Source organism: Eutrema salsugineum, unplaced genomic scaffold, assembly GCF_000478725.1.
Source record: "Eutrema salsugineum unplaced genomic scaffold, Eutsalg1_0 scaffold_10, whole genome shotgun sequence".
NCBI lineage: Eukaryota > Viridiplantae > Streptophyta > Magnoliopsida > Brassicales > Brassicaceae > Eutrema > Eutrema salsugineum.
In genome coordinates, this window is record NW_006256908.1 from 11,804,280 (window position 1) to 11,829,449 (window position 25,170).

Sequence of the window (25,170 nt, forward strand, 5' to 3'; positions counted from 1 at the left end):
TTGATTATTCCCTAATAGGTTTCTCTAATCTTTGATTATCTTTTTACAGACTTCAGATGGGTATCTTTTTGCTTCAGATGGAGATGTTGTTGATTGCGTGGACATAATGAAACAGCCTGCATTTGGCCATCCTCTATTACAAAATCACAAATTCCAGGTCTGTTAATTTTGTTATTTAAACAAAATATAAAGTTATCTGTTAATGTTTTATATCGGTAGTCAATTTCCTTTAATTTTTTATGTTGAAGAAAAAATAATATAATATATATTTTTTGGGGGAAAATAATAGGAATTACCATCTGAATTTTCTATAATGATGGAAACAATTAAAAAGAACAAATAGCAAACCTGGGAAGCACAGCTTAGCATTGCGACATGTCCCGACGGAACAATACCATTACAGCGTTATGGGAACAACTCAAATCATCGGAGAGAACTTGAGATCGCTAGTTCTGCTCCCGTTCATGATGTATATATGCTTAATCTCTTTTTTCTTAATTTTTTTATATTAATCAAATTTTAAATAATAAAAATTGGTTCGTTTTAATAATATCTGATCATATATATTTTTAGTATGCTCGGTTACATTATCAATTCTAAGTAGTTAATAATTTTTATGGGATAGTATGCGGTCATAGCAATGAAAACTCCACCCAAGTCATTTGGAGCAAAAGCCACAATTAGCGTGTGGGATCCCGCGTGAAAGGAGCAAAAGAGATGTCCATATCGCAGATATGGATCAGTTCGGGACGATATGAGATTAATAATCTTAGCACCATTGAGATTGGCTGGCAGGTTTGTCTAAAGTTTAGAAGACACTTGACATTTTGGTTATAATAGTTATATAAATTACTAATACAATGACCATTTTTCTCATTCAAATATTTATTAAGTTCTTCCGAACTTGTATATGGACAACAAGCTAAGATTATTCGTTTTCTGGACGGTAAGTTTTTTCATCAGTTCTATCTCATTATTAATTGATTATTATATTATTGTTACTACTATAGTTTGAAGGAAGAAAAACTATAGTTTAAGATGACGCAAATGGAGTCCGGCCATTTTCCCAATGAAGGCTTCAGAAAATGCAATTATATCCGTAATATAGAGTCGTGGATAACAACAACAGTTTTCGGCTGATCCACGACTTAGAGAAAAAAAAAACCAATCCAAAGTGGTACGACATTACAGATGGATTTAACCAAAACTGGGGGCTCATGTCTTTTTTGGAGGGTTCAGGTTTATGCCTTTAGGAGCCGTTCCCGTTTCCTTTATCATTGGATTCAGTTTTATTTAGTTTCTTTTTTAGTCTTTGTTTAATAATTTTAGTTTCTTCTTGATACTTATATATATATATATATATTTACGGTTTAACTCGTTGTAAAAAGATTGTGGTTGTTTATAATGAGTACTAATAGCTAGTAGATCATGTGTGAGTTTTGCATATTAAAATACATGCGTGTATCAGCATTTTCACTTCAGAGGAACGTTTGATCTGTTGAGAATGGATACCATTACTAACATTCATAGTTGAAATCGTGAGTATGGGATAAAATCTAGTTTTGATATTTAAAGAAAAACAATTGAGCAATATATAAGCAAAACATAAGTAAAGAATAAGGAAAACATAAGTAAAAAGTAAACCACTTTTTTATTTGTTTTGATATTTGGATTTTATAACCTAAATAATTATAATTCAATATTGTAATAGCAAAAAAGTTAAAATTAATTATAAAATGTTCATAATAAACATAATTTTTCTAACTTTTATATTAATACATATTTTAAAATATTATGTAGAAATCAAAAATGTTTATGAAATCGAACCAACGATGGATGGATTGCTCATCAATGCATTATACTATGGAAAGTCCCTCAGAATCACATTTAGCTGGACATGAATTTGCTAATGTTATTACAAGAAAAGGAATCAAAAGTTTTTGTGATATTAATTATATTTTTTTTTACTTTAAGGAGAAGAAATATGTTATATGGTTTTCTATGACTTAATGTCAACAAAAAAGTTTCAATTTACTATCCAACTTTGTTTTGACCATATATGAAATTTCCATATTTGCTGATATTTATTAGTATACTATTCTGTATATTTGCATGTATGACATAATTATATATTCCCTCTGTTTTTTATTAATTGTCGTTTTAGAGAATTTTGTTTGTTTTAAATTAGTTGTCGTTTTCAGTTTTCAATGCAACATTTATTAGTTTTTTTTATTTTTTAATATTATTTTTATCATGTAATTTATTTTATTATTGGTTGAATTGTGTTTAAATAGATAATTAATGATGTTTTTATATTGAAAAACTAAAACAATTAATATTTTCTTAATCTGTGTGCATAACTTTAAAACGACAACTAAATAAATCCGGAAGAAGTATTATTTAGTGTGAATTCATGGAAGTACAACAGTCAAATTTTTTTTAATATATTATTAATATGAATCAAATTGTAAGACCACAATACCATAATTATTGAGATTAAAAAAGGTGATGAATCGAACCAAGAAGATTGTTTAGATTCTTAATTTTTTATACGATTAATAATAACAAAACAAAAACTATAAAAAGAAATTTCATATTATAAAACACTTTATATCCGAAACAGTATGATGAAAGACTTATTGGAAGTTCGGAAATATGAAATAGTGATATGAGTCACTTTGTCAAAATACATTTAACATATCACTGTTTCATATTTCCGAACCTCCAATAAATTTTTATAATATGTTAAATTTATTTTGACAAAGTAACTCATAAAAATATCTATTTTTAAAATTTTTAAAATTTTATTTCTGTTAAATTGTTAAAATTTTTAAACTTTTATGAGTCTTTATAACTCATAAAAATATGAATTTTATTTCTTTCATATTTTTAAAATTGAATAAATCTATGGGCCTTATTCAATTTTAAAACTCATAAAAGTATGAATTTTATTTCTTTCTATTTCTGTTTTGTTTTTCTCTATTTTTTTCTTTTTCTTTTGTGTCACCCTCAAAGGAACTTTTAATTTCTAAGTAGTATATGCAATTTAATTCTTGACAAGAAAAATGCAATTTAATATTTTTTTCGTTCAAGATGCAATTTGATTCCATAACCTACATTTAAACTATAGCTTGTATTACATTACTACTCCAATATCGATATGACTACACTGTTTGACCAAGTCGTCTAATTACTAGAAACATCTTATCAAACTAAAATAAATAAACTCTTTACTATAAGTTAGAGAGATAATTATTGTCCAGAATTTGAAAATTTAAAATATATTTCACCATGTTTTCATACTTCGAATATTTACGAAGTCTGAGTACTTCAAATTCAAATATCGGAAGTTCAAATCTGTCAAAGCTGAATCTAACTTTAAATATATTAATTATAAAGTTAAGATATATTCAAACCAAAAATATTTAAATTTTCAGCTATGAGTATTTGTTAAATATATAATTTCTTACATGTACTTATAATTATGGCACAAAGATTCAAAACTTCCTTGTTAATTGAAACTTATGTGATATCATGATTAGTTTTACTAATGAATATTTTGTTTTAATAAACAACTGCTTACAATTTTATTGGTTTATAGTTCTGGAGGAAATTTTGTTCAACTTTCTCTACTGTTACATAAATTTGTTGGATAGATGATTTGTTATAAGTTTTGAATAAAGTTTGATATAAATATATAATCCCTTTTTCTATTAGCAATAAAGTTTGATATAATCGATGAATAAAACTCGTGTAAGAACATTTACATATCAGATGTTAGATGTCAACATTTTATTTTAGAGTTGAAAACAAATTATAAATGTCATCATTTATCAAAGCTGGTTTGGGTTCGTGTCAACGGTTAGGCACTTTAGCCTGATGCCGGAAAAAACGATTTTCAAAAAAATTATAGACTCTAATTAAATAATTTACGTACTTTTAATTGTAATTACTTCATAAATACCCTTTTGTCTCTCTGCTTCACCCTTAAAAATAAAAAAAATAAAATTCGGTTTCCTTCATTTTTTTTTTCTCTCTCGCTCGTTTGTGTAATTTCCCGGCAACGGAAGAAGGAGGAGGAAGAGTGTAAGCAATAAATTCCTCTTCTTCTACGAAACATAGCTCTCTTCTCCTCTTTGCTTCTCCGATTCTCTTCCCTGTTTAGTTTGATCGTCTACTCAAGCTTTTTTTCGTTCATGGTTTCCTCCATCGCATGTACTTGTACTACTTTCTCTTATTTTCTTCGCTGAAATTCTTCAATCGGTTGATTTCTGTTACTTTCCATATGAAATTTGTATTCCCTTTCTTCTTTTATGTTTGATTGCTTTATGGTTCATGTAGTTGATTGTGATTGTTCTGGGTTTTTTTCTTACTCACCTGTGTATCTAAAACTGATGATGGTTTTAGCGAGAAAACCAGTTGCTATTTCTATTGTTTCAGATGCTATTGATTTTGGGTTATTGCGAATTAAGCTTTGGATTAGAGTTTATTGCGCAGATGATTTCTGTCTCTGATGATGTTTTGTCGTCACATGCAGCAAAAGCAAAACTTTTTTTAGAGTTCATCGAGTTGACCAACTGAGAGTTTCATGGTTTACTTCGATTATCTTCCTGTTTTGAATATTTGATCTGTCTGTCTGTTTTGCTTTGTTTATATCATGTGTGATTGAGGGCTAATGATCTTAGGAAGTAGCTGTTCTGCTTTATGAAATCATGCAAAATCAGAAGTCAATAAGACAGTTATTTCTTGTTTTGTTTGCAGTTGCAGACGCCAAAAAGATGGAGCTAGAACCAAAGGAATCATTGTCTGCTGGTAGGAAAAGATACTTTCTTGTTTCTCTCTTTTTTTTTTTTTGTTTTGATGCAAAATACCATTTTTTGTTTTACAATTTTTTGATATTTCATCTTTTGGGATATGTCGAATCTAGACATGCCATCCTTGCTCAGTAGATCATCTGACACTTTTAATGGAGGCAGTGGATATCGTTCTACAAGTGATCTGAGCATGTTCTCAAGCTCATTGCCCACACTTTTTCATGAAAAGCGTATGTTTTAGAATCCTTGAATGATCAGCTTAATTTACTTGTAGGCAGTGCTAACAGCTTTCTGTTGTCTTCTTTTGTTTTGACAAACTTGCAGTGAATATGACTGATTCAGATAGCTGGCTCTCCCTAGATGATAGCTCACCCAATCTGAACAAACTTGCCATAGGAAACTCTGAGAAGGATTCTCTGGAAGATGTTGAACCCGATTCTTTAGAAATCCTGCTGCCTGAGGATGAAAATGAGCTCCTTCCTGGCCTCATTGATGAGCTTAATTTTAACGGCCTGCCTGATGAACTTGAAGATCTCGAAGAATGTGATGTCTTTTGCACTGGAGGGGGTATGGAATTGGATGTTGAGTCCCAAGATAATCATGCTGTTGATGCATCAGGGATGCAGATAACTGACCTCGGTGTGGGAAATGCGTTTGTTCCTCGTAAACGTCCCAGCACGTCTGGCAGAGTTTCAGTAGAACATCCAAATGGTGAACATCCTTCAAGGACGTTGTTTGTGAGGAATATCAACAGCAGTGTCGAGGATTCTGAGTTAAGCGCCATTTTTGAGGTGATGCACAATTGTTTGCTTATTATTAGCTTTAACTCATTTAATATCGAGGCTTGCTTGCTCTTGCTGACGTGATTTCTACTTGTCACCAGCCGTTTGGGGAGATCAGAAGTTTGTACACTGCATGCAAAAGCAGGGGTTTTGTAATGATATCCTACTATGATATCCGAGCTGCTCATGCCGCAATGCGTGCACTACAGAACACGCTCTTAAGAAAAAGGACACTGGACATTCACTTTTCCATTCCTAAAGTATGGTCGACGAGAGATATTCTTGATTTGATGTTTCAGCTTTTCTTTAGCATTTTATTAATCATCAGTTTACTGCCACATGATAGGAAAATCCGTCAGAGAAGGATATGAATCAAGGAACTCTTGTGATTTTTAATGTGGACACAACAGTATCGAACGATGAGCTTCTTCAGCTGTTCGGTGCTTATGGTGAAATAAGAGAGGTAATTTATGTTTGTTTGGTTAACTTGCTCGTTCAAATGTGCATATTGTATACAATGGTTTATCTTTATGTCTAGGGTATTCTTCTCTCTGTTTGTATTTGATGTATCAAATCCTCCTCTTGTTAATCATTGACCTGTTAAATGCAGATTAGAGAAACCCCAAACCGGCGATTCCACAGGTTCATTGAGTACTATGATGTTAGAGATGCAGAGACAGCCCTGAAAGCACTGAACAGAAGCGAGATAGGTGGAAAATGTATAAAGCTCGAACTTAGCCGTCCTGGAGGGGCCCGTCGAGTGTGAGTTGCCTGCACTTTGTATATATCCAAAAATGAATTGGGTTATCTTGTATACACAGTGAACTGGAATTATTTGTATGCAGCTCGGTCCCGTCAGCAAGTCAAGATTTGGACAGACACGAAGTTACAAATTTCTACAATCAAGTAGCTTCACAAGCTACCAATTCCCCACCAGGTAAACTCATATTTGATCATTTCCTATACACTTTTTTCTTCTCCACTGGTTAGTCAAGAATTCATTCAATCTGCTTAACAGGTAACTGGCCAATTGGCAGCCCCGTGAAGGGCTCCCCTTCGCATGCCTTTCCGAGGCTACATGGTCTAGGAATCGTGAGGCCATTTAACCCAGATAATATGCCGGGATTGGCTTCAATTCTCCCTGGTCAGCCCTCTAGCTTTCATGGATTTTCACCAGTCAGTAATGACCAAGGGCTATTGAATCATCCAAACCAAAGTATTCTGAAGAAGGGATTGATGCACAACATTCCCTATGGGCAACCTCATTCGTTGCCAGAGCATATAGGAGGGGGAATTTCCAACTCCATGAGCTTTATAGCTCCACATTCCTCAGGGTTTGGGACTTCATCTGATAACCGTTATCGCTGGGGAAGCCCTCCTCAGCATATGAATTATCCTGGTTACACTGGAGCGTCATCGTCATCATCATCATCTACTGAACGTCCTTTCTCTGTCAGGCATGGTTTTCCATTTGCTGAGAGGCAGGGTTCATTGCTTGGAAAATACCAGCATCATGTGGGCTCTGCTCCCTCTAGCATTCATTTTAATACCCAAATTAATTGCTACCCGGGATCACCAGACACATCTTCTCTGATACCCCTTAGATTTGGCGATATGGGAACCAACAAAAGCTATGCTCATGCGAACCTTGGTGTGAGTCTACCGGGAAACCATAATGAAAGGGATTTCACTGGCTTTGGCATGTCCTCAATGCCTACAGTTCCTTTTGGTGGGATTAGAGGATTACAATCAGTAAGACATGAACCTTTTACTGAGCAGGGTAGGATCCCACACCTCGAAACCTACAATCGAAATCAACTCATAGATGGTGGGAGGTATCATATTGACTTGGATAGAATTGCTACTGGAGATGATATCCGGACTACATTAATCATTAAAAACATCCCAAACAAGTAAGCGTTTCATTGCTCTCAATTTTAGATCTGTGGGCAGTGTGTAACTCTCTTAAATGCTTTGTTTTGTAAGGTATACTTACAAGATGCTGGTGGCTGAAATTGACGAAAAGCACAAGGGAGACTATGACTTTCTGTGCTTACCCGTAGACTTTAAGGTACTATACTATAAGAGAGTGAACTCATGATGCTCTTGTCTGACCTGAGAACTTACTGACGTTCTAGCTTTCTTCTGGATACAGAATAAGTGCAACATGGGTCACGCTTTTGTCAACATGGTCTCTCCATTGCACATTGTTCCCTTCCAACAGGTTTTTACCTTTTCTCTTCACCATTGTTTTAGGAAACTGAATTTGCCTGATACCGTGATACGTCAAGTCTAGACTAGTAAGTTTTGATCTGCCTGTTTTTGCAGACCTTCAATGGTAAAATATGGGAGAAATTCAACAGTGGGAAAGTTGCTTCATTGGCATATGCGGAGATCCAAGGAAAGTCTGCTCTTGCTTCATACATGCAGAATCCGAGTCCTATGAAGGACGAAAAGCAATTGTTTTCAGAAGTCACCCACCACCATGATGATGGTCAAGACTCCAATGATCAGGTAGTCTATTAATTCCAAAATCTTGGTTGCCTTCCAAATGCATATGCAGTCTCTTCAGATATTGTGTCCACCGATTTCACCTTTCATTTCATGGATCATACAGGAGCAAATGTTTTCAAGCATTTGGAACATAACCGCCCCTGATTCAGATTGGTCTTACACAATGGATCTTATCGAGAATCCAAGGGGGAACGTTAACTCCAAGAACATTTCAGAAGAGTCCTCTCAAACCCCGACTAAAACCAGTAGATGAGAACTGTAACCCACCATCAAAGGTAAATGTACAGATCAAGCGCTGATATGGAAGAAGCAGATGTACAGTATCACGGCTTGTTTTTCCTTGGGAACAGAGTAACCGGTTTTTTTGGATTACTTCACGTGAAAAATAAATCCGATCTAAAAATTTTCCTTTTCGTACATTACGTTAGATACTTTATTTAAAACTTCTCCTTGTCTGTAATGTGTATATATCAATATATCATCCTCTTGTATATACATAACACTCCTGTCCATGTGAAAGACATGATCAGTGTTTAATTAGTTGTTGCATTACAACAGACTCGGTTCAAGTCTCTGTCTCAAGTAGTTACCATTAGGTCCATTACCATTACAAAACCGTTACACGTCTCTCTCTCTATGGCTACAATGGCGGATCAGACTCTTCTTCAACCTTTCCAAGCCAAACCTGCCGCCAAAGGCTCACCATCGGAATCAGATTCAGGTATTCTCTTACGGATTTTCTCTGTAATTCTCGTCGGAGCAATCTCCTTGTGGGCAAACAACGAGGCATCGAAAGGTTTCTCCATAACTATTATCAACGAAGCTAAAGGTTCTCCTTCCGGGAAAAGATTTTCTCTTTTCTTCGAGTCGGATGATACTGCGGTGCGGGTCTTGCTCGATACAAGCTTCTTTGTGGAGAGATTGCTCTACGAAGGTGTTCCACATCGTCTCCGAAAGCGTGTACACCACGTGACCGTCCGATTCTATGGAGACAGAAGCGATGGAGTCGAGAGGGTCTCGGTAACTTCCGGTGCAAGTCATGGAGAGTATGTGATCAGGTTAAGCTCATCTCTAATGGAAAGAGGTGACTTTGTTAACGCCGTGAAGTCAGCATTGCGACGTTCTATGGTTAGGATTTGGCTATGGGGAGACGAGCCACGTGCTTCGCCGGAGCTTGTCGCCGGCATGGTGGAGTATTTGGCCTTGGAAGGTGTACAACGATGTCGTTTTGATGAGTTAGGTGGACATTGGAAGGATAAGGAGTCTGTGTCTGTGGCTAGGTGGTTGGGTTACTGTGAAAGACGTAGCGAGGGTTTCATCAGACGGTTGAACCATGGGATGAGACTTAGGTGGGATGATCGGACGGTAGATCTAGCTTCGAATGGTGCGTGTGATTCACGCAATATTGTGTTGCGTAAGCGAATGATTCACGACTATATTGGATTTGATCATTGAGAGACGAACATGATTGGTTCTCGTGCTGTCGTATTGTAGCACACATGGCTCCACGTACTTATTCAATGTATTATATAATTCACCCAATTTTTTTGTGGAAGTGATTTTTGTTTTCTCGGAAAATTCATGGATTTTCTTTCTATAGGGAATGTTTTTTCTTTAATTACTGGAGCCCAATTTCGGTGGCTGGGATACTTTGATTTTACAATATTCGAAAATGCGCCAAGGCCTGATCAACACAACAATACTTTCCAACTTTAGTTGAGCATCTCTTTTTTTTTTTTAAGAAAAAATTTACTGTCACAATCACACTAGTCAGGTTTTAATTTTTTTTAAATTGCAGTATAAATTACTGTCACACTCACACTAGTCAGGTTCTAATTTAAAATTTCATGAATTCAGAATAAACTGTTCGTAACATAAAAAAATTATAAATTTATAGAAAAATATGGCAGAATCTACTATCTAGTCAGATTTCTTTTTCCTATGTAAAATAATATACATTTTCGGCTAATTGCGTTGGTTCATGCCGTTTAACAAGTTCTACGGTATCTCATTGAAAGAATAATAAAAGTTTGACTTATGGATAAAGTTATGAAAATGAAGCAACAAAAAGAATGAAATTTTGGAAAAAAAAAATCGGATGCGAAATACCCTTTTCAAAAGTATAGTAGTATATGTTTTCTTATCACCATTAGTGTATTATACTATTATGTAACCATTTTTTTTTTTTAAAAAGAGAGATATTTTTGAAAATCCCGAGTTTGAACAAAGTGAAAACTAATTAACCTGTTATTGTCCAAAGATATTAAAGACATAGATTGTTGCATGAAAACCCAGGTCTCGCAAGTTCCAGGTACTTGTTTGAGTTTTAATATGATACTTGTGTATATTTCAAAATATTCAGTTTTGGAAATAATCAATGATGACACAAATGAAAAATTTCAGGGAGAAACAGAAACTTTCAATTTTATCTTTCTACTTCAGTTTACTAGTTTAGACAGTAGTATAATTCTAAGTTTTTAACATTGTGAAGGGCGCTATAAACCATTTTTAAAACTCAGTAGCCAATAACGTAAAGTAGTTGTTTTTAGTTTTTTTTTGAAAAATGAAAAATATACGCATTACCTGGATTTGATTGGAATATAATAAGATTTGGGGTAAAAACAAAAAGCCAAAAAAAGTGTAAAGGAATCAAAATTGTCAGCCGAACAAAAGAAGGCCTTTTGGGAAAAACCTTTAAACCCTTTTTGTGTATCCGATTCCGAAGCAAAAGACATTCAGGCTCTTCACACGGCGTCAATGTCTGAGAACGCAGCCAAAAACATCATGGAGAACAAGATTTGTAAAGACGCCATCGTGTCTGAGTTACAGAAGAAGAAAGTTCATCTCTTTTACTGCTTAGAGTGCGAAGAGCTTGCTCACAATATCGCCGCCGCTTCTGATCATATCACCCTTCAATCCATCAACTGGAGGTAATTTTTTCATCTTTCCCCAATTTCTGGAATCTATTGTTTGAATTTCTGGGTGATGCTCAAAACTTCATGGGTTTCTGTGAGCTTAGGATAAGTAAAAATCATGTCTTTATTGTGAAATTTGGATTCACTCTGCCAATAAGCTTCCTTTTGTTGTTCTGCACCATAATCTGCGTTTTGGTTGTGTGGCTGTTTGATCTAAGGCTTATGCATTCAAAACCCTCATTTTCCGGCAAATTTCAGTTTCCTATGTCAAGAGTATTGCAATGTATAAGTGTTTTAAATTCACTTTCTTTCTTAGTGTGAATAGTAGTATTTGGTGATTCATAGATGGGATTGAGGATATTTTGTTCATTGGTTTATATATGCTTTCAGGAGCTTTGCTGATGGATTTCCGAATCTGTTTATTAACAACGCACATGAAATCCGAGGCCAGCACGTTGCTTTCCTTGCTTCATTCAGTTCTCCAGCGGTCATCTTTGAGCAGATCTCTGTCATTTACTTGCTCCCTCGCTTGTTTGTCGCGTCCTTCACCTTGGTGTTACCTTTCTTCCCCACTGGTTCCTTTGAGAGAATGGAAGAGGAAGGAGATGTAGCAACTGCTTTTACCATGGCAAGGATTGTGTCCAATATCCCCATTTCGCGTGGAGGTCCGACCAGTGTAGTCATCTATGACATTCACGCTCTGCAGGTTTGTTTGTTTTCTGTTTCCAATATTCATGAGACTAGTTCCCTATGATCTGTAAGTATTGACTATCGCTGTCTCGATCTTTTCTCGTGTTTGCAGGAAAGGTTTTACTTTGCTGATCAGGTTCTTCCTTTGTTTGAGACTGGAATCCCGTTGTTGACGAAACGTCTTCAACAGCTTCCTCAAAACGAGAAGGTTAGTTTATAGCTGAGATGATAAAGGATGCATGCAAATCAGAAAGTTACTTCTTTGCGTTTTTTCCTTTTGGCTAAATTTGATTCCTTTTTGTTTGCAGATCATAGTTGCATTTCCAGATGATGGAGCCTGGAAGCGTTTCCACAAGCTGTTGGATCAGTATCCCACGGTTTGTAGCGATCTAAATTAATGTTTTATCAAGCTATGAGCATCACAATACCTTACGAAATCCAATGTTAAATCTTAATAGGTGGTGTGCACAAAGGTTCGTGAAGGCGATAAGAGAATTGTCAGGCTTAAGGAAGGAAACCCCGCTGGTTGTCACGTTGTTATTGTTGATGATCTTGTGCAGTCTGGGGGTACACTCATTGAGTGCCAGGTATTGAGATCCCTGCATTTTTGCTTTCACCTTGAGCAGTATTCCATGAATTATGAGTTAATAGTTGTGAGATGGTTTTCTCTTATAAGGCTTTCAGGCTGAATTGTGTTAGTATTCCAAGTTCAAACCAGTTTTGATCGAAAAATCTTTGTTAATTCTTTAATCTGCAGTTGATGTTTTATGTACTTGTTGAATGCTGAGTATCCTAGTCTGAGATTGTCCAGAATATGGTGGTTTAACTCGTCTTAACTGTTCATTTGTTTCACGCAGAAAGTATTGGCAGCTCATGGAGCCGCGAAGGTGAGTGCTTATGTAACTCATGGTGTCTTCCCAAAGAGCTCATGGGAGCGTTTCACTCACAAGAGCAACGGTAATTACCTTATAAACAATAGGAGAAAAAAGTAACGGAATTTATCATTTGTTCCTATATCTTCTTGTAAGCTTTAACTGAAATCTATATTGTTTTTGTTTTGTCTTCAAATTAGGACTAGAAGAGGCGTTTGCTTATTTCTGGATTACGGATTCTTGTCCACAGACGGTTAAGGCCATAGGAAACAAGGCTCCTTTCGAAGTCTTGAGCCTCGCGGGATCCATTGCTGATGCACTGCAGATTTGAAACAATAGAGATGATAAAGCCTTGGTCTTTGCTCGTCTTGGTGGTTTTTGCCTTGGTGTTGTACTCGTAGGAGATAGTTTATGAAATAATCATGTCACTTTTGCTGAGACAGATTGTTAAACCTCTTTTCTGTTCTTCACTTCTTGTTGATTGATCTTGTTATGCAACGAAATGAATCGTTAAGTTTAGAAACAGAGAAAAAAAACCTTTAAAACACTATCCACTTTACAGAGAGAATGGGAGAGAAATGATGACAAGATTTAGAGAAGACGAGCACACGTGTGTGTCTTGTTGTTGAATCTCGATGTCAATGGCGATCACTTTGCACACGTGTGTAATCTCTTTTAAAAGGATAACCTTTTTCCATAATCCCCGACCTTTAAAATTTGATTCGGCGGGTAAAAATGATGTTTTCGACGATCTTTTGCTACTCCGGCATGACAATGCCGACGTTTTCGTCGACGATTTCCGTCTCCGGAAACTCGCATATCCGATTGATAGACACACAATGTAGCACGATGAGAGAGCTCAAGCAAATCCACGCCAATCTCATTAAAACCGGTTTAATTTCCGATACTATCGCCGCGAGCCGCGTCCTCGCCTTCTGCTGCACGTCTCCGTCTGACATGAGTTACGCTTATTTGCTCTTCACAAGGATCAATCACAAAAACCCATTTGTGTGGAACACCATAATCCGTGGTTTCTCTCGGAGCTCGTTTCCGGAAATGTCGATTACGATTTTTATCGATATGTTTAGCTCTGCGTCTGCGAAGCCGCAGAGATTGACTTACCCTTCGGTGTTCAAGGCTTATGCTAGTCTTGGGAAAGCTCGGGATGGGATGCAATTGCACGGGATGGTTATCAAAGAAGGACTTGAAGACGACTCGTTTATACGGAATACGATGCTGCATATGTACGCGACTTGTGGGTGTTTTGTTGAAGCCTGGAGAATTTTCATGGCGATGAAGCATTTCGATGTTGTTGCTTGGAATTCGATGATGATGGGTCTTGCTAGATACGGGTTGATCGAACAGGCCCAGAAACTGTTTGATGAAATGCCGCAGAGGAATGAAATTTCTTGGAATTCGATGATCAGTGGGTTTGTGAAGAATGGTAGATTTAAGGATGCTTTAGAGATGTTTCGAAAGATGCAGGAGAGAAATGTGAAACCTGATGGATTTACAATGGTGAGTCTGTTGAATGCTTGTGCTTACCTCGGAGCAAGCGAGCAAGGGAGATGGATACATGAATATATAGTAAAGAATAGATTTGAGTTGAATAGTATAGTTATTACAGCACTCATAGATATGTACTGCAAGTGCGGGTGCATTGAGGAAGGCTTAAGGGTGTTTGAGAGTGCTCCTAATAAGCAATTATCATGTTGGAACTCGATGGTTCTTGGTCTAGCTAATAATGGATACGAGGAAAGAGCCATGGATTTGTTCTCGGAATTGGAGAGCTCCGATTTAGAGCCAGATTCTGTCAGCTTCATCGGTGTTTTAACAGCTTGTGCTTACTCCGGGAAAGTAGATGAAGCTGGCGAATTTTTCAGATTGATGAGAGAAAAATATTTGATTGAGCCATCAATAAAACACTACACTTGCATGGTTAATGTGCTGGGTGGAGCGGGGCTACTCGAAGAAGCAGAAGCAATGATAAAGAACATGCCGATGGAACAAGACGCTATTATATGGAGTTCTTTGCTTTCTGCTTGCAGGAAAAACGGTAATGTTGAGATGGCTGAACGCGCAGCAAAATGTTTGAAGAAGCTGGATCCAGATGACACTTGTGGTTATGTGCTCATGTCTAATGCTTATGCTTCTTATGGTTTGTTCGAAGAGGCAGTTGAGCAGAGGGTTTTGATGAAGGAAAGACAAATGGAGAAAGAAATAGGGTGCAGTTCGATTGAAGTGGATTTTGAAGTTCATGAGTTTGTATCTTGCGGGAAAAGACATCCTAAATCCTCAGAGATTTACAGTTTACTAGGTGTTTTGAATTGGGATGTCTCTGCACTGAAACCAGAAGCTGGCTACTCCTCAGTTTGCTGAACAACTTTGTCATTTAAAGACACTAAACGAAACTGTTTGACGCTACAACTAGAATGGGTTTCACTATTTAGCAGAGAAATAAACAGTTTTATAGTTCGGAGGATGTAGCCGAAGATTATCAATTAGGTAATATATACTGATTTATCATAATGCCAATCAGTCATAGTACATATATACTAATTTTTACTGTTTGTTTCATTAACAATTACTTATGTTTTTATAAGTTTCTTCTTCTTACTGTTGCAGGTACAAACTACAGAGGAAGATTAGTTCCAGTTCTTTTACCAAACTTAAGGTTCTCTCTCTACCTACAGAAACATTGATCTTTGATTCCAAGGTAAATTAGATGATAAAGCTAAGGTACTTTGATATGATGAAACAAGGAGATTAGAGAGTAATATCAAGGTTTGGACATGGCACGTTGCGCAGCCCCCCAAGAGTAAATATCAGAACCCGAGTTTCCATTAGTCAGCAGGTTTTGAGGCAGTCCATGGATCTCATCTATAGGACGGGATCTTCCATTCTGGTAGTACTGCTGGTTCTGCATTGAAGCAGCTTCATCGTCGTCCATAGGAAGACGATCAAAAACAGCATTCATGAAAGATGCAGCCATGAGAACAACAGGACCAGACGCGATTAGCCCACCAACCACTCCTCCACCAACAACCTGTCCTTGAGGCCCGGCTAAGTAAATGGTCAAACCAGTGATCCCAAGCGGTGCTGGTGGAGGCAAGATTGATCCGAGCAATGAGAGGATCTCGAAACGTCCGTGTAATGTCACAATAGCTCCTGATGAAGCTGGCTGCCTTAATGTCACATTGGTGACACATCCATTGGCACTTAGTATGCAGAGACCTCTCTGTTTCCTTCTTGCGAAATCTGATAAAGTCTCACAGATGTCATTGCCTGAGCTGATCTCAACGGCATGAGCTCTGAGGGAATTTGGACTGTCGTGAGTCACAATGATTGGTGGTTTGGGTTTGTTCTTGGAGCCAGCAGGTCTACCTCGTGGCCTCTTAGCCATCTCTCCTTCGATCGATGAAACCGGTTGGACCGCTTTGGGTAATGCTTTCAGGTGGTTGTTGTTGTTGTTGCTGTTGTTATTACCTCTTTCTGTTGCTTCATGGTTCCTCATTGGAACTGGCTTAGATCCTACAGAGGTTGGAGTTAGAGCTGTTCCTCCGGCCATTGTTATGAGTAATATATTTCAGCTGAAAGATTCAGAAATTTTCAGAGGAGTTTGTGAGTTTAAGTAAGGAGATTATGGTGAATTATTATATGGTAGAGACACCAAAAGAATGATTGTGAAGAGTAGGAGATGGTTAAGTTGTCATCAAAATTGTGATTAATAATAATTAACAAATTATTCTGCAAAAAAAAGGTTTCTGGCCGCCTACTTTTCAACAGATGATTCATGACAATTGTCTTCTTTAACAGAGAGATTCATAATAATGTTTTTAAACATCTTGTAGCTATTTACAACCAAATTATATCCTTCTGGGACCAAATCTAAATTAAATACTGATTTGAGAAACAAATGAAAAAATTGACTGTGTCAGTCAAATCAAAAAGTCGGGAGAAAGATGCGAATCTAATTTGGGCCCGTAATAGAGAGTGGGTCCAATAAGGCCCAAATTCCGTATCACACGTGTGTTGATGGTATACACGTGTTTGTTTGTTCTCGCCTGCTCTCCTCGAGACGAGTGCCACATTGCTCTCTCTGTTTCTCTCAAGGAGGTCAATATCTCCTTTTTTGATTCGAATCGGTGCAGAAATTAGGGAAATTGTTGGAGAAATGTGGTTCTGTTTTTGATTCGAGTGTGCTTGTTAAGTTCGCTTCCCTCTCTCTGTTGTTTTGGACTCTGTGATTTTTGCTGTTTTCGAATCAGAAGCGAGATGATTTGATATGAATCGAAAGCTGTGAAATCAAGTGAAATTGGTTGAAGTATGAATGCGAATCACAGCGAGAATCATAATCTCTGGACGGATGGGCTTATTTGTGCTTTCGAGTTTTGTCGAGGTCATCGTAAGATAACCAATCACAACACAAATGTTCTTCAGTCTACACAGCGAGGAGATTCGCCAGAAACGTTGCTCCAAATGTATGATAATTGCTAACATACTAATTTCGCTTAATGACCTTTTTCTTGTTGATTCTCTTAACCAACTGTGAACAGTGTTGTTGTGATAGCAAGAAAAAGGAGTGTAAACCAGGCCAATTCGTTGCCGGGGAAGAAGAGCACTCGAGGAGTTATTGGCGACCAATTGGTTGGGATAGGCTCTCTGAGCTTGTTAATACTGTGAAGGTTGATGATGACTGGGATCTGCAAAACATTGCCATAGATGATGAAGATGAAGCCACAGTTGCTGAGCTTGCAGCTCCTTACTGGGAAAGACCACTTGCGGGTCCAACATGGTGGTGCCATGTAGATGCAAGCCATCAAGGTATCACCTCGTGGTTGCATAATGCGCACTGGTTACATCCGGCTGTTAGCGTTGCTCTCCGGGACGAAACCAAGCTGATAAGTGAACGTATGAAACATATTTTCTATGAGGTATATAGTATCTGAATAATGTTGCTTTGTGATATGGACTCTACAGGTGATAATAGATCAAGCTTGTTAAACTGTTGGATGATGATAGGTTCCTGTTAGAGTTGGTGGTGGACTGCTGTTTGAGCTGTTGGGACAATCAGCTGGTGATCCTTTTATCGAAGAAGATGACATACCCATTGTCTTAAGGTCATGGCAAGCTCAGAACTTTATGGTGACTGCATTGCACGTTAAAGGCTTTGCCTCTAACATTAGTGTGTTAGGTATCACAGAAGTTCAGGTTTGTTCTTCTCACCTGAATCATTGGTTTCCTTCATTCCTTGATTAATTAATCAAAACAGGTTTTTTCAGTCTTCTGTGGCTTTTTTTTTGTCTAAGCTGATGCTCTGTGTATTACTAGGAAATGCTTATTGCTGGTGGAGCCTGTATTCCAAGAACCGTTCATGAACTAATAGCACATCTTGCATGTCGCCTTGCACGCTGGGATGATAGGTATTTGTCGTCCCTTGGTTTAGTAAAGGATAAACCAATATGTATTATCTTTTTACCTATCAAGATACTTGAACCTTTTGATTATTCTTCACACTGGAATTTAACCCAATGATGGTTAATAATATCCATATCTGTAATGTAGGCTATTCCGGAAGTATATATTTGGTGCAGCCGATGAAGTTGAGTTGATGTTTATGAACAAGTATTTCAACTGAACCTATTCTGATCTTAAAGTCTTCTCTTGCGTAGCCATTCCTCCTTAAGCCTGACTGAGCATGAAAGTTTTTTGTTTTTCTTGAATTCAGGAGAATGTACGAGGATCTAAATCTATTTACTATAATCTTGAATCAAGAAATCAGAAGGCTTTCTACTCAGGTAAAGCTTCCCTTCTTGTTAGATTTCCATGGAGGAGATCAGATTATCTGGTCTATGTTTACTTAACCCTTTTAATTTCTTCATATAAGTGTCGATAATACTCTTAGAACCACTACCATCTTTTCGAAAGAACTTGTTTCTCGACTCGCTATGTTCATCATTTGTCTTTGATATCTTTGAATCAGGTTATACGGGTGAAATGGTCGCTTCATGCTAGAGAAGAGATCGTGTTCGAGCTTCTTCAGCAATTAAAAGGCAATACAACAAAAGACTTGCTAGAAGGAATAAGAAAGAGCACCCGAGATATGATCAATGAACAAGACGCCGTCCGTGGTCGCTTGTTCACTATCCAAGACGTCATGCAGAGCACGGTTCGAGCATGGTTACAGGTAGAGTAATTCACATTTCAGATGATGACATAAGTACATAAGCTTTCTTAATTTTTGATTTGAACATTTATTGACTTTGATTAGGACAGAAGCCTCACGGTTACACACAACCTCGGAATTTTTGGAGGAGTTGGTCTTTTGCTCTCAATAGTGACTGGTCTATTTGGAATCAACGTAGATGGCATACCAGGAGCTCAAGATTCCCCACAAGCCTTTGCACTTTTCTCAGCCATTCTTTTCTTGTCAGGTTTGTTACTAGTGGGCGCGGCTTTGCTCTACCTTGGACTCAAGGAGCCAGAGGCAGAAGAGAATGTTGAGATTAGAAAACTGGAACTTGACGAAATGGTGAAGAAGTTTCAGCGAGAAGCCGAGTCTCACGCTCAGGTCTGCAAAAAAGCTCCTCATAACATAGAAGGCACGGCTACTAGTAGTAGAATGGTAGTCCATGATCCGAATGGTTACGTCCTCATCGAATGAAATCAAAGCAGCAAGAAAAAGATTTTGAGTTTTTATGTTGAAATAGTCATGCCCAAATCAACCGGGTTTGTTTTTGTAAAATTGTTGCATTAATGTGTATATCTCTAGTTTAGCTTTATTGGACTTATCATCATTATCAATGCATTTTGCTTCGTGTCTTTGATTGATTAATATGTATGTCTTGCTTCATTCAATTGCACAGCTATGCAACACTTAGCGAACTAATCTTATATCTTGTAATGAACCATCCACATATTAACATTTTATAACTTGGCTTGTCTTGTGTTGCACACATGCATGAGAGAGTTTCTACTAACTTAGATTCAAATTTTCCAAGTTGAAGGAAAAACTTCCAACTATAATTTCGTTGCTACTAGAACGAATTATTCGTTTTTGTTAGGAATTGAACTGATTTTGATATAATTTCTGCTCGCATTGGATGGTTTAGGGATGTTAAGGTGAATTTCAACGATACCGTTAGAGTTATTCGACATGTTTAACAATTAACATCAAAGTGACGTTCTTGGCTTGTTACAATGCAGAGTTCTTTGGAGGGTTTAAACTCACAATCCAAGTGAAGTAGAGTGAACAGAAACTATTGTAGAGATCGAAAGACGCGATTTCATCGAGTGAGAAATTGTGCCTCCTCCATCAGATCGTCACGTTGCAACACACCGCCTCTGATGACGATTTAAACATCAATCAAATATGAGTACAAACAAAAACTAAACAATTAGGAAGAACAATTTGCACCCAAAAAAAAAATTGTGCGCGGAGTTATTTGTATAGTTAAGTTAAGATGTAAAAGCGATATTGTAGTAAAATAGTGTAGGTTTTATTTCGCTGAATTCATATTTTTGGAAAATAGAAGAATGGTCGATTTCTATCAATGTGTGCAACAACATCTAGCATATATGTGACAGTGTCCACTTTTGTACCCACTCGTCAAACAGTCATGACTGCATTGAGAAACTTCATACTTTCCTGGCACACATGTAGCAATGCAAGGACCAGAGTTTGCTGGCTTGATCACTGCAAATGTACAACCCCTTGTTAAAGTTCAATCATATTTTAATAGTAATCAGTTGAAAAAAAAAAAAAATCATACTTGATACGGCCCAAACATTTTGATTGGACAACGAAATTGCTAATGTCACTACAAAAAAAAAGGTTACGAAGGTTTTTGTGATTTCCATTATATTTTCTCTAATTTAGCTCTATTGAGAAGACAATATATTCTATAATGTTTTAGTTCTTCACAATATGTATATAAATATATATATACTGTATATGACTTTGTTAATAAAAAATCTCGTGCAATCTTAAAAAAAAATCTCGTGCAATCTGTTACTTTTATTTGAACATAATGAAAATTTGCTAATATATCTTTTAAGCAAGAAAAATTATGTAACTCTGACTAATAATAGACAACAAATCTGAACATCCCAATTAAATTTATATATTGTACTTGAGATCTGAAATTTTAAAAAATTAATTATATATATTAAATTTTAAAATTAATGATAATTTTTTGTTTTTGTTGTCAAAGCATAATTAATATGTGCCAAATATGTGCTGGTTAAGTATTCTGTTGGGGCGATTTGAGCCTTCTAATGAAGCTGTTGGATGTTTTTACTACTGTAACTTGATCTATAAGATAAGAACTAGGTTTAGTAACCGAATGATAAAAAATGGTGAAGAAGTTTCAGCGAGAAGCCAAGTCTCACGCTCAGGTCTGCAAAAAAAAGTTCCTCGAAACATAAAAGACACGGCTAGTAGTTGTAAAATGATAGTCCATGATCCGAAAATCATTGAGTAATTTGGTATTTTAATTCTAAAAAATATATATCGTGGTAATAGGAAGCAGCCAGCATTTGGCCATCTTTTTTAAAAGATCACCAAATTTAGGTAGTTTTGAATTGTGAGTTTAAACATTTTATTTATCTTTTTATGTTTTGTCTGCATTCATATTGGTTAAGTCAATAATAATATAAATTTCTGGAAAATTATTCCATCAGAAATTTCTAAACCTGTAATAAGAACAAAAAGTAAATGGCAAACTCGACAAGCGCATGTAAGCACTGCAGACTGCCCTGAAAGAACCGTACGGATACGACAAGACCAAGTCACTATGGTACATCGGATGACACACACTTAACACTGACTACACTCTTGGTCATGAAGTAAACCGATTTTACATAGTTAATTATAATTATAAGAAAATATAAATGCAAATGAGGAATTGATTAATATAACACTATAAATTTTAAACAAAAAAATACACTTATAATTAAATTATGTTTACATAACAAAAACTATAAATAAAATAAGGAAATATTGTAATAAATAGAAATTAAGCAAAATATAAGCAAAATCTAAACAAAAAATAAGCAAAACATAAGTAAAAATAAGAAAATTTGTAGCAAAAAAAGAAGAAGATAATTGTAAGAACTGTCATATATAAGGCAGTCAAAACGTTGTAGTTGGACATCAAAAACGCTAATACTATAATAAGAGAAAATAATAATAAAACATTGTGATAACAGTTATATATATATATATATATATATATCTTTTAGTTTTTGGATGATTTTATTACTGTAACTTGATCTATAATATTAGTAACAGAATGGGCTAAAAAACATGTTATATATAGATACAGGAATCGTATATGACGGTAACAAAGATAAAATTATTCATTTTGTTTAGTTTAGACTGTATCACACTTCACACATGTAAATCACAAATATGAGATTGTCTAAAATGTGTGTTTTATGAATTTTGTTTTAGACCAAAACGCATGGTAAAATAATCTTTTTGTATAGAAAACAAAACAAACTTTCAAATAATGTAATAAACTAGACTAACTTGTAATGAACCATTCACATAGAAAATGTATAACAATTAACACAAAATTTCAAAAAAAAATGTAGTAAATTAGACTAACTTGAAATAAACCATTCACATAGAAAATTTATAACTAAGTTTCAAAATTTTCAAGTTTAGGGAATAAAACGTCAACTATAATAACCATTAGATTAGAGCATCGTTGCTACTAGAATGAATTATTCTCTCTTTTTTTTGTTAGAAATTGAACTGATTTGATACATTTTCTACTAGCATTGGTTGTTTTAGGGATGTTTGGTGAAATTCAACGATGCGGTTAGAGATCCTGCCATCTTGGACATGTCTAACATCAAAGTGACATTCTTGGCTTTTCAAGGCAGAGTGCTTTGGAGGGTTAAAGCTCACAATCCAAGTGAAGTAGTGTGAACAAGATCTATCGTAGAGATCGAAAGAGGCAATTTCATCGAATGAGAAATTGTGCCTCCTCCATTAGATCGTCACATCGCAACACACCGCATTACCGCTTCTGATGACTTGGTTCAAACATTTTGAGTCATGACTAATCAGATTCATCTTCCATAGTGGGTCTAATGGGCTTAAATCTTCTTCTATCTGGTTCAGGTGTGTTTCGAATAACGTTTAATCAGATTTTAGAGAATTTATTAGTCTGGTTTGAACCCAATTTGATTTTCTTTCTCTGGTTAAATGATTTAATCCTATTTTTAAAATTTCTTTAGTGGTACGTAATATTAATCAAATATATTACAACAAAAAATCTAAATAATAATGAAGAAAAAATTTGCACAGAAAATAGATTGTGTACGGGGTTCTTCATTTAGTTTTTTGAACGAAATAGGTTTTATTGGTAAAAACGATAGTATATCAAAATAAGTTTTATTTTGCTGAATTCTTTACTCAATACAACTAAAAACCGACAGTAAAAAAAAATCATATTTTGGAAAATAGGAGAATGATCGATTGCTATCATTGTATGCAACAACATTTGTTAGTTTTGGGATCACAGTCTCCATCATCATACCCATTCGTTGCATAATCATGATTGCATTGAAAACCTTCATACTTTCCTGGCACACATGTAGCAATGACAATGCAAGGATCGGACTTTGCTGCCTTGATTACTGCATAGACAAAACCCATTGTTAGCATCATCAGTAATAACAATTTGAAGTTATTACAAACACGTATACATGCTGATACACATGGCTATTACCACTTCTATATGAAAAGATGAGATTTCAATTGTTGCTTTTACTATGATTAATAATAATCAATTGGAAAAAATATATATTCAAAAACCTCATACTTGATACGGCCAAAACGTTGTAGGTGGAGAACGAAATTGCTAATGTCACTAGCAAAAGAAGGGCCACGAAGGTTTTTGTGATTTCCGTTATATTTTCTCTAGTTTAGTTCTATTGAAAAGACAAAATATTATACTTTAAATGTTTTAGTTCTTCACAATACATTCATATATATATATATATATATATATGTAAATGAATCTTCCTTAATTGCTAATAATAATTTTTAAGCAAGAAAATATAATATCAACTTTGACTTAATTTTAAAACGTATCCTTAATATATCTTTGACTAAAATTTGTATAGAAACCAACACAAAATTTCAAAAAAGTAATAAATTTTTTAGAAAACGTAAAAACCTAGAACGGAAAAACCACGCTGGGTATGCATAGCATTTTTAGCTTGCAAACAACCCCATATTGTTGGCTTTTCCCTATCTCATACGGTCTTAGAATGTATGTCAAGTTCCCTCTCTATTCTCTTAAACTTTGCAAAACATTGTATGATTTTTGAACTAAAGGCGCATTGGTTTCATAAATTCTGCTCTTAATGTATTTGATAGGTATGCAGAGTTTATGGAATTTCTTATGTAGCTTTTAACTGGCCACGTGATGGGAAAGTGTCCAAGAATCTAATTTCAACAGTTTTATAATGACTGAGAAATTGAGAATCACAAAACACAATACGACAAAAACGACGCAACATTTGACAGATAATGCAACTATGCAAGGAAAAAGCTAAGTGGTTTGTATGGACTTTAGAGTATCTCCATCAAGGTTTTTAAACCCATTTGGTGGCTCGGTTTTATAGGTAAAAATATTAAAAAATTAGTTTTAGATTAATTTTGGTAAAGAGCGCTCCTTATATAAGAAGCACAAAAGACGGTCTTATAAAATACGTGGTAATATATTATTGGCTGTTTATTTATTTTTTTAGTTTTATTGAATTATTTTATTTCATTTTTTTTAAATTCATCTTCTTCGTGGCTTTGTCTTCAACCCTTCTCTCTCTCACTTCTCTGCTCCGCCATGAATTTCGTCTTCAACCTCTTCTTTCCTTTTTCTCCACCAAATCGTTGCCACCTGATGAAGCGCATGCAAAGCAATTCATAAAATCTTCTCTCGTAGGGCGCTAACGAACTCGCCGCAACTGTCGTAGGTGGTGTTTCCGATGCCCGAGGCCTGATTCTTCATGCATTCGCTATAGTGTGAATTGCGAGCAAGTTGAAAAATCGATTTTGAGGATCGATTTCGAAGCTTTGTTACTGCTTCTTCGTTTCTCACTAATGGAGGAGAAAACCCAAGAGTCTCTTAATTATCTCTAACTCTTAAAAAAAAATTATTAAATAATTCTTAAGAGATCTAACATGAATTACATTAATGGAGATGATCTGATAAAACTAATATTGAGTTAATTATTCAGTTTTGTACCTTTCTTTTTTTCGTCCTTGTTCAGTAGTAGTCAGTACTGTGTTTAATGCCTTTAAGTAAGTTAGCCACTAATATTGAACTTAGTTTTGGACTCTTTCTTCTGTCGTTATGCTCTTTTTCTGCGTACGTCATCGATTAAATAGATTTACTACGATGACGTCTCTCTCTCCCTCTCTCATACGCCACAGCATTTTGAGCACATGTCTTTGACTAACAAAAGTTCCGTACACCGTACAAAGAAGACAGGAATTCTAATCAAACCATCTGATTTGTAAAGAAAAAAACTTAAAAAAGAAGAAAACATAAAACAAAATGCCTCA

General features: G+C 35.7%; 6 protein-coding genes and 1 long non-coding RNA gene across 11 annotated transcripts; 5 read left to right on the top strand and 2 right to left on the bottom strand.

Annotated features, from left to right (window-relative positions):
* Window positions 1-4,027: 4,027 nt before the first annotated feature.
* Window positions 4,028-8,679, top strand: LOC18026511 (protein MEI2-like 2). Of its 3 annotated transcripts, none has more exons than XM_024161057.1 (13): window positions 4,028-4,086; window positions 4,762-4,812; window positions 4,928-5,044; window positions 5,139-5,605; window positions 5,698-5,856; window positions 5,943-6,059; window positions 6,207-6,358; window positions 6,442-6,533; window positions 6,615-7,509; window positions 7,583-7,667; window positions 7,752-7,820; window positions 7,925-8,110; window positions 8,214-8,679. In XM_024161057.1, the coding sequence occupies exons 2-13, from the start codon at window positions 4,779-4,781 to the stop codon at window positions 8,361-8,363; spliced, it is 2,523 nt and encodes an 840-aa protein (XP_024016825.1). In that variant the 5' UTR covers window positions 4,028-4,086; window positions 4,762-4,778; the 3' UTR covers window positions 8,364-8,679. The 3 variants fall into 3 exon arrangements, with proteins under 3 accessions (XP_024016825.1, XP_024016824.1, XP_006411561.1); XM_024161056.1 differs by having other exon boundaries at window positions 4,043-4,221; XM_006411498.2 differs by having other exon boundaries at window positions 4,043-4,215.
* A 29-nt stretch (window positions 8,680-8,708) lies between these two features.
* Window positions 8,709-9,611, top strand: LOC18026512. The gene has a single exon (XM_006411499.2). The coding sequence runs from the start codon at window positions 8,747-8,749 to the stop codon at window positions 9,563-9,565; it is 819 nt and encodes a 272-aa protein (XP_006411562.1). The 5' UTR covers window positions 8,709-8,746; the 3' UTR covers window positions 9,566-9,611.
* Window positions 9,612-10,767: 1,156 nt separating this feature from the next.
* Window positions 10,768-13,081, top strand: LOC18026743 (ribose-phosphate pyrophosphokinase 4). Its single transcript, XM_006411501.2, has 7 exons — window positions 10,768-11,040; window positions 11,416-11,731; window positions 11,828-11,923; window positions 12,024-12,092; window positions 12,174-12,302; window positions 12,573-12,672; window positions 12,788-13,081. Exons 1-7 carry the CDS (start codon window positions 10,868-10,870, stop codon window positions 12,916-12,918), a joined length of 1,014 nt encoding a protein of 337 aa, XP_006411564.1. The 5' UTR covers window positions 10,768-10,867; the 3' UTR covers window positions 12,919-13,081.
* Window positions 13,082-13,317: 236 nt separating this feature from the next.
* Window positions 13,318-15,848, top strand: LOC18026744 (pentatricopeptide repeat-containing protein At2g42920, chloroplastic). 2 transcript variants are annotated; one of them, XM_024148065.1, is made up of 3 exons: window positions 13,318-15,092; window positions 15,213-15,261; window positions 15,353-15,848. In XM_024148065.1, the coding sequence occupies exon 1, from the start codon at window positions 13,323-13,325 to the stop codon at window positions 14,964-14,966; it is 1,644 nt and encodes a 547-aa protein (XP_024003833.1). In that variant the 5' UTR covers window positions 13,318-13,322; the 3' UTR covers window positions 14,967-15,092; window positions 15,213-15,261; window positions 15,353-15,848. The 2 variants fall into 2 exon arrangements, with proteins under 2 accessions (XP_024003833.1, XP_006411565.2); XM_006411502.2 differs by having other exon boundaries at window positions 15,213-15,848.
* Window positions 15,367-16,278, bottom strand: LOC18026745 (AT-hook motif nuclear-localized protein 16). Its single transcript, XM_006411503.2, has one exon. It carries the CDS (start codon window positions 16,153-16,155, stop codon window positions 15,367-15,369), a length of 789 nt encoding a protein of 262 aa, XP_006411566.1. The 5' UTR covers window positions 16,156-16,278.
* A 406-nt stretch (window positions 16,279-16,684) lies between these two features.
* On the top strand, window positions 16,685-19,422 carry LOC18026746. Of its 2 annotated transcripts, none has more exons than XM_006411504.2 (8): window positions 16,685-17,068; window positions 17,158-17,521; window positions 17,610-17,798; window positions 17,919-18,010; window positions 18,153-18,212; window positions 18,316-18,385; window positions 18,571-18,774; window positions 18,859-19,422. In XM_006411504.2, the coding sequence occupies exons 1-8, from the start codon at window positions 16,914-16,916 to the stop codon at window positions 19,249-19,251; spliced, it is 1,527 nt and encodes a 508-aa protein (XP_006411567.1). In that variant the 5' UTR covers window positions 16,685-16,913; the 3' UTR covers window positions 19,252-19,422. The 2 variants fall into 2 exon arrangements, with proteins under 2 accessions (XP_006411567.1, XP_024003834.1); XM_024148066.1 differs by having other exon boundaries at window positions 18,864-19,422.
* A 648-nt stretch (window positions 19,423-20,070) lies between these two features.
* On the bottom strand, window positions 20,071-20,489 carry LOC112090206. Its single transcript, XR_002901549.1, has 2 exons — window positions 20,360-20,489; window positions 20,071-20,283 (listed from the first exon to the last, which is right to left on the bottom strand). It is a non-coding gene; the product is annotated as an uncharacterized LOC112090206 (long non-coding RNA).
* Between the last annotated feature and the right edge of the window lie 4,681 nt (window positions 20,490-25,170).

Coding starts and splice junctions, on each gene's coding strand:
- LOC18026511 (XM_024161056.1), top strand. CDS start 4,197: ATGGTTTCCTCCATCGCATGTACTT. Junction 5,857..5,942: donor TTCACTTTTCCATTCCTAAA/GTATGGTCGACG, acceptor GCCACATGATAG/GAAAATCCGTCAGAGAAGGA. Junction 8,111..8,213: donor GTCAAGACTCCAATGATCAG/GTAGTCTATTAA, acceptor TGGATCATACAG/GAGCAAATGTTTTCAAGCAT.
- LOC18026512 (XM_006411499.2), top strand. CDS start 8,747: ATGGCTACAATGGCGGATCAGACTCTTCTTCAACCTTTCCAAGCCAAA.
- LOC18026743 (XM_006411501.2), top strand. CDS start 10,868: ATGTCTGAGAACGCAGCCAAAAACATCATGGAGAACAAGATTTGTAAA. Junction 11,041..11,415: donor CTTCAATCCATCAACTGGAG/GTAATTTTTTCA, acceptor ATATGCTTTCAG/GAGCTTTGCTGATGGATTTC. Junction 11,732..11,827: donor ATGACATTCACGCTCTGCAG/GTTTGTTTGTTT, acceptor TCGTGTTTGCAG/GAAAGGTTTTACTTTGCTGA.
- LOC18026744 (XM_006411502.2), top strand. CDS start 13,323: ATGATGTTTTCGACGATCTTTTGCTACTCCGGCATGACAATGCCGACG.
- LOC18026745 (XM_006411503.2), bottom strand. CDS start 16,155: ATGGCCGGAGGAACAGCTCTAACTCCAACCTCTGTAGGATCTAAGCCA.
- LOC18026746 (XM_006411504.2), top strand. CDS start 16,914: ATGAATGCGAATCACAGCGAGAATCATAATCTCTGGACGGATGGGCTT. Junction 17,799..17,918: donor TAGGTATCACAGAAGTTCAG/GTTTGTTCTTCT, acceptor GTGTATTACTAG/GAAATGCTTATTGCTGGTGG. Junction 18,775..18,858: donor CGGTTCGAGCATGGTTACAG/GTAGAGTAATTC, acceptor GACTTTGATTAG/GACAGAAGCCTCACGGTTAC.